Source organism: Phyllobates terribilis, unplaced genomic scaffold, assembly GCF_046119375.1.
Source record: "Phyllobates terribilis strain yellow unplaced genomic scaffold, ASM4611937v1 Scaffold_9__5_contigs__length_417890890, whole genome shotgun sequence".
NCBI lineage: Eukaryota > Metazoa > Chordata > Amphibia > Anura > Dendrobatidae > Phyllobates > Phyllobates terribilis.
This window is the reverse complement of record NW_027362769.1, coordinates 163,314,814-163,329,284: the sequence shown is the minus strand read 5'-3', so window position 1 is coordinate 163,329,284 and position 14,471 is coordinate 163,314,814. Positions and strand designations below refer to the sequence as shown.

Genomic DNA, 14,471 nt, shown 5'->3' with positions numbered 1-14,471 from the left:
GTGTCCTCTGCCGGTGTCTTCTTATGTGGCAGTCAGACCTTAGGGTCCCATCCGGTCCCAGGAATGACGGCCACCTCTATCCCACCCCAGAGCTGCCGATCTAAATGTATATATCACATGCTCTATATGAGGATACGGGAGGTCTCCTGAGGTGTCTGACCCCCTCATCAGTATCAGGTCAGTGGGGTCCAGCGCCCATCGATCAGCTGATTTCATTGGTTTCCAGCCACAGCGCTGTGCATTTTGTAGTGGCCATATGTGGTACTGCAGCCCAAGTTGATGGGCCTGTAATACCAGGTACAGCCACTGCATAATGTATGGTGCTGATAAGCAATGAAAAGGCCATAATGGCGGCTGCAGCTGCATCAATCAGCTGATCGGTGGCAGTGCCCGAATTTGGATCCTCCACTTATCTGATACTAATTATCTAGCCTAAGGAATTATTATTTCATTTTTATATAAAGTTCAGACCCCTTTAATTGTACGGTAGCTAAAGTGTATTATGTGATGGGAACTTTAAGATTCATTTATCCTGTCCACCTTAGGGAGTTATGAAAACAATGGAGATTTCTGCCTTATATATCAGATATTCAGTGTGAAATGCAAAGCTCCCCTCCTCCGCCCGCCGCACATCATTATCTCCGGCTGCTCGGTGCTTTCTTATTCCCTGGAATATAGGCTGCTTTGCAAAAAAAGAGCCGCCATGTGCTGCGCCGCAGTGCGGGTCATGTCCCGGGTGTATCAGTACACCGAGTACTGACATTTCTGGATGGCCCGATATTAGGCCTTAGTCACATTATAATTGCCCTGATCTGTCTGCCGGGGTCCTAGGTGACTGCCATCTCACTGAATGGTCTCAGTGGAGCTCCTGCCAGGTCGTCTGCATCGACGGACGAGGCTTCGAAACCAGCGGTCGCCAGTCCCGATCCAGAACCTTCATTGTGCAATCCTCCGAGAACCAGGAGAACTGCCCGGAGCCCGAAATTGAGACTCGGACATGCGCAGGTTGGTGGCTCACTTCTTCTCGGCCGGGAAGGGGTTAAAAATTGTTTTAATACTCTCACAAGTGATGAGCGAATCTGCTGAAAACTCAAATTTGCCAGATCTGCATGAATTTTGCCAGGAAAGTAGTATGCATTGAATATATTCAATGTGAATGGCGTCTGTCTTACTATGCTCTGCAGTCTCTCCAGATCTGAGCGGATCACCACTCTCCTCACCGCCCACCTGTGCTGCAGCTACAGCTCTCGGACTGGTCATCCGATTTTGCCCTGTAGCTCCGGTGACTTCTTTTCTTCCCGCCATCATTCAGTTCTTCTTTGCCGCGGCTTCTGGTGCAGAATAGGGTTCGGGCGATGCATGTTGTGACGGTACAATGTCGGGACGTGCGTTGCCTGAAGCCTCATGGGCAAAGACTGAAAATCTGAAAGGGGACGTCCGTCGCTACATTTGAAGAAATTAAGACACTGGAGCGCAGGGAAAGACTGGATGACTGGTCGGAGAGTCATGAGGTGAGTATACATTTTTTTTATATTTTTATATACTTGGCACAGTCATGGGGAACAGAAAAAAGTCTTCCCCAAACTGTTCCCACAAAACTGGAATCTACAGTTGTCCACAATGTCTTGTGCTGGAGATTAAGATTTATCTTCAATGGAACTAAGGGCCCAATGCCGACCCCTGATAACAAGCCCATTGCATTATTCTTCTCCACCATCTGTACAGTGGCACAATGCAGTCAGGGGGTAACGTCCTCTTGGAATTACCAAACCCAGACTCCTCCAGCAGACGCAGACAGAGAAGTGCGATCCGTCACTGCACCGAACACGTCTCCTCTAGAGTCCAGTGGTGGCGGCTTTACACCACTCCATCCGACGCTCAGCATTGTGCTTGGTGATGTACGGCTGCATACAGCTGCTCGGGCATGAAGCTCCTGGCGGGGGCACAGTGTTTGTGCTAATACCAGAGAAGGTCTGGACTCTGCAGTTATGGGGTCAGCAGAGCAGTGGTTACTTTTCTGCCCTCCGCTCCTCAGCACTCGGCCCCCCCGCTCTGTAACGTTACGGGGTCTCCACTTCGTGGCTGAGTTGCTGTGGTTCCTTACACTTCTCAATAATATCACTCACAGGTGATGGAGGAAGATCCAGGAGGAGAAATGTCGTGGACCGACTTGTTACCCCGGTGGGTCCTACTATAGGACAGCGCTGGTATCAGAGAGCTCCGAACCACCGGCCGCTCTGTCACATGTTAGTAAAGGCTGACTGGAACATTTTACACTGAAGGCGGGGGGCCGGAGGTTATATACATGGGGATGAGGGGCAGATGTTATACACCAGGGGCGGTGGATGTTATACACTGGGGTGTGGGGCTGGATGTTATACACTGGGGGGCGGGTGGATTTTATACACTGGGGAGTGAAGGGCCGAATGTTATACACCAGGGGCGGGATGTTATACACTGGGGGCGGGGGGGCAGATGTTATACACTGGGGGCGGGGGGGCAGATGATATACATTGGGGGCAATGGGACTGAATATAAGACCTGATGTGTCTCCCAATGCTCCTCTCCATATAGTGTATATGACGCTCCCCCTGGGCCGTGGGGTACTTGGTGCTGGACCGGTCGGTGCAGGGGATGTCACAGTGGCAGTGACCCAGTCCGTGACCCTGAGCGGTCAATAAAAGGGGATTATAGTTTGTATAGTTTAATGTTCGTGACGCCACCTGTGGTATGCGGCTATATGGAGCCGCCGCTGCGGTGCAGATCCCCTGGAGCTGATGGTGACGCAGCAGAGTTGGTTCAGCTCTCCACAGGTAGAGCTAAGCTCCAGGGCAATGCAGGGATGATTTGATGAGGTAGATGTTGCTGTGCCGTGTAGTCCAGGGGATGGCGCAGATAATAATTCTAGGACACAGTGGAGTGCAGTCTTCAAGGTTTACTCACAGCTGTACAAGACTCCAGGTATTTCAGGAGTACCGTTCTATGTGCCTTCCTTGGTCATCTTCCTGCGCTGGCTCTCACCCTCCTGCCCTGCGCCTCACAGTCAGTGTCCCAAGCCAGTGGCCTCGGATCTTGCCGGGCGACGTGCAGTCCCCTGGACCCTCTGTGGCCACCTTTTCGGCGATGTAATTGTGGTTGTTGGCAGCTGCACCTTGCAAGTACAGCAGCCTCCGGTTTCTAGCTGAGCCTTGTAGTTCTCCACTAGTTAGCGGCCGGTCCCCTTTGCGGCCTGATCCCTCCACGTTCCTGCAGATTTGGACGCACGGGTGGCTTCCTGTACTCACCGTGGCCCTGGGATCCCCTCTGTCTCTGGAGCCTTCCCTCTGCTCCCGTCCTCTCTCTCTCTTTCCCGGGTCTCTCTTACTTGCCCCCACTCCTCTCAACTCCTGCTCCAAGCACTGGAGCCAGGAGCCTGGACCTCCTCTACTGCTCTCCTGAGCAGGACTAGCTGCTTCTAGATGGTTCCCTGCTTTCTTATACTCCTGCTGAAGTGCTCCCCTAAACTCCTTCCTCCACCCATACCCACTACATGGTTCCACCCTCCAGCTGGGGACCAGGGACTGTGCTCTCCCTTAGGAGCAATCTCGCCCTTCCCTCTGGAGTGGAGTGTAATGGATGCAAGTGTTGGGGTTCCGGGCAGTACTCCTTCCTTACCTGAGAGTTGGGTACCACACCTCTGGGTGAGATGCAGTACCTCTGTGGCGACTGAACCCGCAGGGGCGCCACATATACAGTGCATTGTATATATACAGTGTGTAGGTATATAATATATACATGTATAACCGCTCTCGGAAGCATTACTTTCCCACAGTCTCACGAGTCCTTGGGCCGCATCTTGTTGCTATAGCACCTGCTTTTAAGGTCACCTCATTCAGATGTTTCCATGTCCTCGCTGCACATGTATAATCCATTTGATGTGGTTCTCCATTGTAATCAGATATTGCTCAGTTCTCTCGGATTATGATCTCTTCCGGTAAATTCTTCCCTTCCTGGAGGTTGTAAGATCCTGCAATGCCGGGGTCATTCTATGCTGCCTCCCGGGAGGATGGTGACGAGCAGCGATCATGATCAACCTGACTGTAGACACCAACACGCCCCCTGCTGGGGGCTGTCAAGTCCTACAAGCACCGTATTTGTAGATTTATTATGGGGGGAGTGTGGGAAGGGACGGGTTGCCGCTCCCCTTTCCCTCTACACCTTTTCCCCCCTCCAGATATGTTTTTTTATGGCATTTAAAGTTGTCAAAGTAATCATTTCCACGATCTCTACAGAGGCCGACTTGGCAGCAGAAACCACAGCTGAGAGGCAGAACTTGGCAGCGCGGCCTGGGATAATGGCTGGCATACATTTCAGCTCCTCTCTGGGCCTCACTTAGTGTTTATTAATAATCCAGGAATCCGGCTCCGCGTTAGAAGCGTTTGCACCTTTTTGGCTCCAGCATCATGTCTGCCGAGTGCTCAGCTCCACTGATATTAGATATCATCTCCCCGAGATCGAGTCCGGCGCCTCCGTCTAATTCGAGGAGATAGATAATGATAATGTGCAGGTGACTGACGGGGGGGTAACGCGGCTCATCTGCTTCCTCGCAGGGGGGAAGTGTTTCCGATACTCGTGGAGGATGAGCCCCTGGATGGACAATAAGAGGTCGGTCTGGTGCCAGCGCTCGGACGGCATGAACGTTACAGGTACAGGAGTCGTTCCCATACGCCGTCTGTCCTCCAGCGACATTTATTACCATCTCACCTTTTAATCATCTCTTAATGTCAAGTCTCCGAGGACGGAGACGCGGCCTCTGATCTGTCTCTGGAGATTTTTGGTTTCCAAGAAGTGCAGTCATTAGTTACTGAGCTGCTTATCAAATAAATACCTGGAAAATTCAGATTTTTCTTTTTTTAGATTTGTAAGCTGCAAAATTTCTGTTTTTCCACTACTGATTACTCCACCATAAAGAAATGCAAAGTAACCACAGTACCCCCGTAACAATGAAAATAACCCGAGAGCTGCTATCTTACCATAACGAGTGTTGGATAAGCAGAGTTTTCCCCCCAAAAAAGAGTCTGGGAGTAATAGAACACCATGACTGTACTATCTCTAATCAGAGTTCCCCCATAAAAAGCCAAGCTGCCACAGAAGCCCAGAACAGCACCATCTAACTAGAGTTACCCTTTAAAGAGCCAATCACAGACCCCCATAATATGTTCATATTGCACTTTTTCCACTTGTCAGAGGCTCCATCTACAGCCCTGAACAATTGGATGGACTTATGTCTACCTTCAACTTTTTAAACTGTTTTAGAAATGTGGGTTTACATTTTATTTTTGAATTATTATGCAAATGGACCGCAAGTGCAACGTGGCGGACCCTGCACTTACAGTTCTGCCGCCTCTCTTCCCCGCCCGTCGCCTCTCTCCTCTCAGTGATTGACAGGTCACTCTTCTTTCAGTGACCTGCCTCTCCCACCCAAGACCTAGTGCATTTCCCAGGGCGGTGAATGCACAGTAAGATCCTGATCTGCAATATGACCATCTTCTTCACTCCTTCAGTTTATTCGTCCCTAGTGAAGCAGACGGTCAGTGTCTAGCGAGCTATGCAGATCACACCAGACACTGACCGCCTTCTTCATCAGGACCTTACTGTACATGCGCCTCCCTGGGAAATAACGGCACTTACACAAGATCTCAGTCGGGAGAGGCCGGTCACTGAAAGAAGAGTGACCTGTCAATCACTGACCGGAGGTAAGGAATAGGGGAGAGAGACGGAGGAACTGTAAGTGCAGGGTCCGCCTCATTTCCTTTGCATAACAATTTAACAATAAATTTTTGTAAAAATGTCATCAGCATTACAACACTATTATGTAGATATACAGTTTGGGGTATAAAACCTACTGTTAGGTTCCTTTTAAGCTTCCCCCAGTTGGCTCCTAATGCATCAAATTGGCCAGGTTAATACATGGACTGGTGAGTGGCCGATCCCCAATAATCGGGAAGTTATTCTCTATCTCATAAACGTGAAAATACCCGTTTAACTTATTTTAATTCATAACATGACATTAAAAAAAAAAGCTATAAAATACAACTAAATGTGGTAGAATTCATATCACAGAACCAGAATTGCATCGTTCATAAAACCCAGAGCTAAATTGTATGGACATGGCACAAAATAAATCTGATTCTGAGAATATTGGACGTCATAATGGAGAGGGGGTGAATTTAACAAGAAAAGTTCCCGATCCGAGCCTAAAGGACGACTCGAGGATTATATATGGATTTATTAATGTTCGAATAAGATCGGAAAACCCTCGACACGTTTCTGTTCTCCCCAATCTTATCATTAGACTGATTATTTTCAGAAAATTTTTCTTAAACCGGGTCAGTCCCATGTAAACCATACCCAATGAAAATGACTGATTTTGGTGACAAAATATATTTATTGCATCCATTAAATGGGCAGCAGCCAAAAACTACAGGTTTACTTATCTGCGATTTATGATAAATAAGCTTTAATTATGACCCTGGAGAAAAGACAGGATCCAGTCTGAGAGCCGGACCAGCGATGGTGGGGATTAACCTGTAAACCCTATACAGGGGTCCCATATGCTGCCGTCTTCCTAATTCCAAGGACTGATAATATTTTGATCCCCTGCTATAACCAGAGACGTGATTGATGACAAGTCAAGGGCATTTGCCCAATGTAGCGCTGCAGTGTTCCCACCACTAGGGGGCCATCTGCATGGCGTTCCAATTGGATCACGCAGAATACTGAGCGACCCCTAGTGGTAGCATCCCACAATTAAGATTTTACCAAGAGTGCAGAAGTTCTGTGCTATGCTCAAAGGTAATGGAGCATCGTAGCCTTATCGAATATTTTAGGAACATGCCCCAAATCTTTTATTCTGCTCATTTTTGCAAAGAAAAATTAAAACAATAGATGGACTTTGAATACAAATATAATTGGGGAATGCAATGTAGCAGAGCCTAATGCATTACTGTTAGGATGTAAAGGGTGCATCTTTTTGCAAAAAAAAAATAAAAATCTCCCACAATGCAATTCAACAGCATAAAGCATTATAGTGGATCTAATATCTTTTAGCAAAAAAAAAGTTACATCTCCCACAGTGCAATGCAGCAGAGCTTTTGGCATTGCAATTAAGAGATTAGGATGCACATCTTTTTGAAAAAAAAATTGCATTACTGTTAAGATGTAAAAGATCCATCTTGTTACAAAACAGCTAAATATTCCACAATGCAGCAAAACATTATGTGTTACAGTAGATCTGCTAAAATGTAGCAGTTTTTGATCAGCTCCTTTCAATTTACCCTCTTAAAGGGAATCTATCAGCAGGTTTTTGCTATGTAATCTGACAGCAGTATGTTGTAGGGGCTTTGACCCTGATTCCAGCGATGTGTCACTTACTGGGCTGCTTGCTGTAGTTTTGATACAATCCCTGTTTTCTCTGCTGTGGCTTTAGCAGTGCTCAGAATACTGAGCTGTGTATAACCCCGCCCACACCACTGATTGGCAGCTTCCTGTAAATCACTGGTGGGGGCGGGGTTACACAGATTAGCTGGACTACCTAGTCCTGCAGTGATAATCTCTTGCTGGTAAAACACTGATTGTATAGAAATTACAGCACACAGCCTAATAAGTGACACAGCGCTGGAATCAGGGTCTCTGCCTCTAAATTACACTCCAGATTTCAGATTGCACTGCAAAAACCTGGTAACGGATTCCCTCTAACAATAATGCACTATGCTCTGATACATTGCGTTATGGGACATGTAACGTTTTTTTCTAAAAGATGCACCCCTTTCATCTCCCACAATGCAATACGCAGATCGTATAGCAGTAAGGTGGATCTGCTAATATAGAAGGGTTTCATCTTTTACCCGCTGCCCCATAAAACTTTACACAATGTCACAGACTTTGGAAAATATTCCAAATGTTTGCGTCTTCCCCTCTTGCCGCTATCATCTTGCAGTTCTGTATAACACACGATATAATAGAATATTTGCAGCATCGAACCTGCCGCTGCCGCTCGGGATCAGCGAACCTCCTCACCGGCACAAAAGGAACAAAAACACAGCCGGAGCGCAGAACATTTTGCAGAGGGCTGATGTCGAGATGGGAAGAGGGTGAAGAAAGTGGCTTAAATAATATCAGGTATTGATGTTTTTCTCCTTGCAGGAGGCTGCTCTCCGAACTCCCGGCCGGCAGCTGTTCGACACTGTGACCCACCGTGCAGAAAACCATTTTCGTATTGTTTGCAGGTAACCTACTTAGAAAAGAAGGAAAGCAACAGTGTGAAAGGAAACGCTGCCTCCTAGTGGAGGTTTAGGGTAATAGGTCACATGGACATTGCTTTGAGCACACTTGATTTCCGCTTATTGAAGATCATTTTGCAAATGGGTTTTATTAACAATTTTGCAGCATTTGGCTTTTACAGGCTCTTTCGTTTCGCTGTACATCGTTGGCTGCCAAAACGAGTCAACTAAGAATCCATGAGCGAGCTTGTCCCTGACAAGGAGTTTGTCACTATATTATCTGTAATTTCTCTGAAATCCGCTTTATGCAAAGTTGAACTGAACACTGTGGTCATAATATAATAATTTAGTAGAATCCGGCACTACTCAACGATTGATATTTATTGAAATAAAGAAATAATGTATAAGAAGAGCCCTGAAAAAGAAAGATAAAAGCCACAAACTCCCTGTCAGAACGAGCTCACTGACCGTTTCTTAGTGAAATCATTCTGCAGCCAACACAATACAGGGAAACAAAGAGCCCGTAAAAGCCAAATGGTGCAAAGTTTTTTCAACACAATCATTTAGATAAACAAAATTGGCCTCAAATGTTATGACTTCCTGTGATGAAAAGCAGAGCTGCAGTATAAAGCACAGAGGAGAAAGCAGAAGCCTTTGCTTCTGATGAGACATTTGGTGGATTTCTTGTCACCTTATACCGGCATGAAGTAATCAGAAGAAGCCATCAGTTCAGGGATAACAATCCTTCTACTAGGGGGCGCTCACTAAATATAAAGTCATCAATGAGTTCAGTGCTATTTTTACAGAAACAGCGCCACCCTGGGCTGCATCTCGTATTGCAGCTCCTTTCACTTAAAGGGATTGTCCAAGATTAGAAAACCATGGCTGCATCTTTTCAGAAACAGCGCTACACCTGACTATGGTCGGTATTGCATCTCAGCTCCATTCACTACCATGGTGCTGAGCTGCCGGGCCAGATACAAGCCTTTGCCATTTGTCCATTGGTGCCAAACTGTTTTCTCTTTCCATGGGGAATAGCGGCATATTCTTAGCAGCTATGGACACAAATGGAGAAAACAATGTGAAATAGTTAAAAATTGGCACAAAACAGATAAGAAAAGTCTTTCCATATTGATCAAAAGTGCAATTATGTGATCAATTAGATTTCTCTTCAGCACTGAGTTGACCCCGAGTCTCGGTCTGACTACCTCTACCCTCCGCGGGCTGGAAGAACTGCGGGGAGAAGAGATAATAGTCCCGGATACTGATCCAATAGTGACTGGCGCTATGTAACTCCATACGGGTCAGTGCGGTCTGCAGAGTACAATGAATAATTATATCAGCAGCATAAATTACTTTCCCTCTTCTGTCATCCTCAGTGTAGATTTGTAGCAAAGACTTGCAATAGAATCTTTCATTAAAGGGAAACACAATTGTTTAGCTGCAACATCAAAATTTGCCTGAATGGCAGCACCAGACACAATGAGTATGTAAGAGTGGCAAGTCACAGGAGAGGTCAACAATATTAGATCGGAGGTCTGAGACCCGGCACAACCTCTAATCAGCAATTTGAAGGCCCCTTGACAGCTGGAAATAAATAGTGTATGCGGCAGGAATAGCACTACTCTGTACCCTGCGTAGTGGCCAATTCTGGGTACTGCAACTTAGTTCCCATTCACTTATAGGAGCTGTCTGGGACTTTAACATTGATGACTATATTACTGGGAGAGACACACAGACCTCACATCCAGTCTATATTATTGGGAGAGACACACAGACCTCACATCCAGCCTATATTACTGGGAGAGACACACAGACCTCACATCCAGCCTATATTACTGGGAGAGACACACAGAGCTCACATCCAGCCTATATTACTGTGGAAGACACACGGGCCTCACATCCAGCCTTTATTACTGTGGGAGACACACGGGCCTCACATCCAGCCTATATTACTGAGAGACACACAGAGCTCACATCCATCCTATATTACTGGGAGGGACACACAGATCTCACATCCAGCCTATATTACTGGGAGAGGCACACAGAGCTCACATCCAGCCTATATTACTGGGGGAGACACACAGACCTCACATCCAGCCTATATTATTGGGAGGGACACACAGACCTCACATCCAGCCTATATTACTGGGGGAAACACACAGTCCTCACATCCAGCCTATATTCCTGGGAGAGACACACAGACCTCACATCCAGCCTATATTACTGGGAGAAACATTCCCAGTAATATAGGCTGGAGGTTAGCTCTGTGTCTGTCTCCCAGTAATATAGGCTGGATGTGAGGTATGTGTGTCTCTCCCAGTAATATAGGCTGGATGTGAGGTCTGTGTGTCTCTCACAGTAATAGAGGCTGGATGTGAGGCCTGTGTATCTCTCACAGTAATAAAGGCTGATTGTAAGGTCTGTTTGACTCTCCCAGTAATATAGGCTGGATGTGAGATCTGTGTGTCCCTCCCAGTAATATAGGATGGATGTGAGCTCTGTGTGTCTCTCCCAGTAATATAGGATGGATGTGAGCTCTGTGTGTCTCTCAGTAATATAGGCTGGATGTGAGGCCCGTGTGTCTCCCACAGTAATAAAGGCTGGATGTGAGGTCTGTGTGTATCTCCCTGAAATATAGGTTGGATGTGAGGTCTGTGTGTCTCCCACAGTAATAAAGGCTGGATGTGAGGTCTGTGTGTCTCTCCAAGTAATATAGGCTGGATGGGAGGTCTATGTGTTTCTCCCAGTAATACAAATTGGATTTGAGATCTCTCCCAGTTATAAAGGATGGATGTGAGCTCTGTGTGTCTCTCAGTAACATAGGCTGGATGTGAGGTCTGTGTGTCCTCTCAGTAATATAGGCTGGATGTGAGGTCTGTGTGTCTCTCCCAGTAATATAGGCTGGATGTGAGGTCTGTGTGTCTCTTCCAGTAATACAGGCTGGATGTGAGGTCTGTGTGTCTCCTCTAGTAATATAGGCTGGATGTGAGGTCTGTGTGTCTCTTCCAGTAATATAGGCTGGATGTTGGGTCTGTGTGTCTGTGTGAGTGAATAGCCTTAGAAGTGGGACACCAAGATTCTAACTAGCAGTATGATGCTTAATAACCTACAAGTCTGTCTGGAATCAGAGCACATTACTTGTAAAAACCACAGCTATGCTGGGCATGTTATATGGATTGGATACATGGATGGGGGTCCTGCACTCCTGAGAAGCTCCTGGGTGACCCCTTTAATGTATATATATACATTTCCTTTTATACATTGATATCTGCAGTTTAATCATCCAACGCTTCTCTCTTTTTATATTCATGACATGGAGAGGCCAGCACATGAAACAGAGCATCAATAACCCTTAAACCAGAAAAGCCGTCTGGGGTCTATCATCCACATTGATCCACATTGATCAGCTGTACACAAATCAATAATCGCTCTTTATGTTTCTGCTCGAGCTGCATTCACCGTTCATTGCACTCAACCTACGGAAATGTTTCCTCCACAGGTGGTCGGCGGCCGGCGCGCGCGACACCACAGAAGTCTTTTATAGTTTACCATCGGATATCAGAGCTGATCAGATCTTTTCTTAATTTCCCGTTCCGCAGAGCGGAGTTTGCGGCTGCGAGAGCGGATACACGCAGATCATGAGATCGAGCGGAGTCCTCGACTACTGCCTGAAGGTCCCGGGCATCGAGTCTAAGAAGGCTGATGTAAAAACCTATATTCCCAAGAGTAAACCCATCAACTCCAAACTCCCGGAGATCTTCAACTGGTCGATTCAGCTATTTGACCAAGGCAAGTATGAGAACGGAAAGTCTATGGCGCTTGTAAAAAAAAAACATGGCCACTACAACCCTATGGACACGTTTAGCAAAAATGTTGCCTTTTACAATGATTTTGTTTCCTACAAATCCAATAGAAATATATGATTCCACGGGTCAGTGCGACTAGGCCTATACCAAAGTTATACATTTTTTTTCATTTGCTTTATTTTTCCTTTTTTTAAGTTAAGACAAAAATGTGGGAAATTTTATAAAAAAAAAAAAATAAAAAAAAATTTGTGTCTCCATATTCTACAATGCTTTGTGTTTTTATTTTTGGGGTGACGGAGCGGGGCGAGGGCTTGTTTATTGCGTAGCGAGCTGACGTTTTTGTTGATACCATTCTGGGTAACATACGACCTTTTGATTGCATTTTTTTGGCAACCAAAAAAAATAACATTATTTTAGCGTTTCATTTTTTTCCTCTCTCTACGGCATTTACCATTTGAGTTTATTCAAATTTGTATTGTGTGTATTTTTACGGAAGCAGCAATATCAGATATGATCAATTTTTGTATAAAGGGTGGTGAATTTTACTTTTTATATATATTTATTTTTATATATTTCTACAACTATTTTTATTCTTTTTTCATTTTTAGTTCCGTCAAGGAACTTGAACCTGCTATTGTTTCATCGCTTTTTCTATGTTCTGCAATACAACTGTACAAAATGACATTCTCCTATGAAGCTACTTAACAGGAGGACCAAGATGACAGTCATGGGGGCCTTCATCAGGCACCTGGTAGCAATCACAATGGCCGGCGTAGGAAACCATTGCGCGCCGGCAATCATCAATTTTTTTCAAAATTCTATTTTTATTGAAAGGTTATATAATTCTCAATTACAAAAATACAGCAATCATCGTTTAAATGTTGCTGTCAGTGATTTACAGTGGCATTTAAATGGTTAAACAGCAGCAATTTTGCCGCTGTTACAGGCAGATGTAGCACAGCCGGCACCCAGCGGATGTGGAGCAGGGCCAGATCCTGGACTCTCTCCACCCATGAGGAACCGACATAGTTTCCATTGTGCGCTATGTTGGGAAGGGTTAACTAACAGACAAGGGAAGTTGCAGCTACATACCCTTCTTTTTTTATTTTTTTATTATTATTCTTAAGTGATATAGAAAACTACAAAAAAAAAAATATATATTTTTTTTATTTGATTTAAAGGGCAACTAAACTTTAATTTTGTTTTTTTAAACATTTTTGTCCAGCGTGGAAAGTTCTGAAACTTTGCAAATCACTTTATTAGAGAATTTGTCCCCATTACTGTAAAAAAAAAAATAGCATGTAAGTGGCTTCTAGATACCCCGGCTTCTCCCCAGCTGCATTGATATTGGAACGTCCTCATTTGGAGTACAGCTGATGGCAGTGATGGGTCAGCTCCAGTGTCCTCCTCCTGAATGTTGAACACAACAGAACAACCTCCTGCAGCAGCTGATCCCAAGAGTTAGTGACACCGGTGCTGAGCTGATCCATCACTGCCATCATCTGTACTCCAAATGAGTACGTTCTGATATCAAGGTAGCTGAAGGCAGTAAAATAGACCAGGGAAAAATCGGGGTTTGGAAGCAATTTTTTTTTTTTAGAAGAAGAAAAACAAATTCCCTAATAAAGTGATTTGCTGGTTTCGTAACTTTTCATGCTGAACAAAAGTTTTTTTAAAAAAAGTTTAGTTTCTCTTTAAACAATAAATCATTTCCTGATGACCCAATCTTGTTAAGTTGAAGGCTGTAGAAAAGTAAGGGATTGTCTCAGAAACGAGGAGACATCACAATGATAAAACTGAAGGTCAGGATCCCATGGAGCGCGCCTCAAAGAAGATTCTGGTCCCATTGACGTTCCCGCACTTGGTCACACTGCAGATCCTAATGGTGTCGGTAGAAACCAACCAGGGTCTTGTCCCATAAGACAATGCAGAGAGGACTCAGAAAACCCAATCTTACACTTCGTCAGGTTTGGCGTTGTCTCCGTTGGTGCTGACATATCTCCTGTCTCGTTTGCAGATGGACGAGTGAGTCTCTGGGTCTACGTCGTATGTGTCGGGAGCTTCCTCATCTTGGTTTTCCTCATCATCATTTCTTTCTTAGTCTGGTATGTATATATATATTTTTTAAGATTTTGTGACATCCAACCAGAATCTGGATCCCATGCAATCACAATGGTGATTCTTTAACCCCTGGTCACGAGCTTTGGAAACTTTCTGGGCAGATTTCGGCCATGGAAATTACAGATCAAATTTTTTTGGAAACTCCATGGACTTCTTCTCCAAAAACAGTGCTATACCTGTCTATGGGTTGTATCACAGCTCAGCTCCATTGAAGTCCTGAGCTGCAATACCTCACACAACCTGTAGACCGGTGTGGCACTATTTCTGGAAGAAATTATTT

At 45.3% G+C, this 14,471-nt stretch overlaps 1 protein-coding gene across 1 annotated transcript in view; it reads left to right on the top strand.

Moving 5' to 3' along the window:
* The window catches only part of THSD7B (thrombospondin type 1 domain containing 7B), a 760,515-nt gene that overhangs the window by 744,688 nt on the left and 1,356 nt on the right, over window positions 1-14,471 (top strand). The window contains exons 23-27 of the mRNA XM_073647255.1: window positions 832-1,005; window positions 4,590-4,685; window positions 8,185-8,267; window positions 11,864-12,053; window positions 14,088-14,175. Of these exons, the coding sequence (XP_073503356.1) occupies window positions 832-1,005; window positions 4,590-4,685; window positions 8,185-8,267; window positions 11,864-12,053; window positions 14,088-14,175 (631 nt within the window). The remainder of the gene's footprint in view (window positions 1-831; window positions 1,006-4,589; window positions 4,686-8,184; window positions 8,268-11,863; window positions 12,054-14,087; window positions 14,176-14,471) is intronic.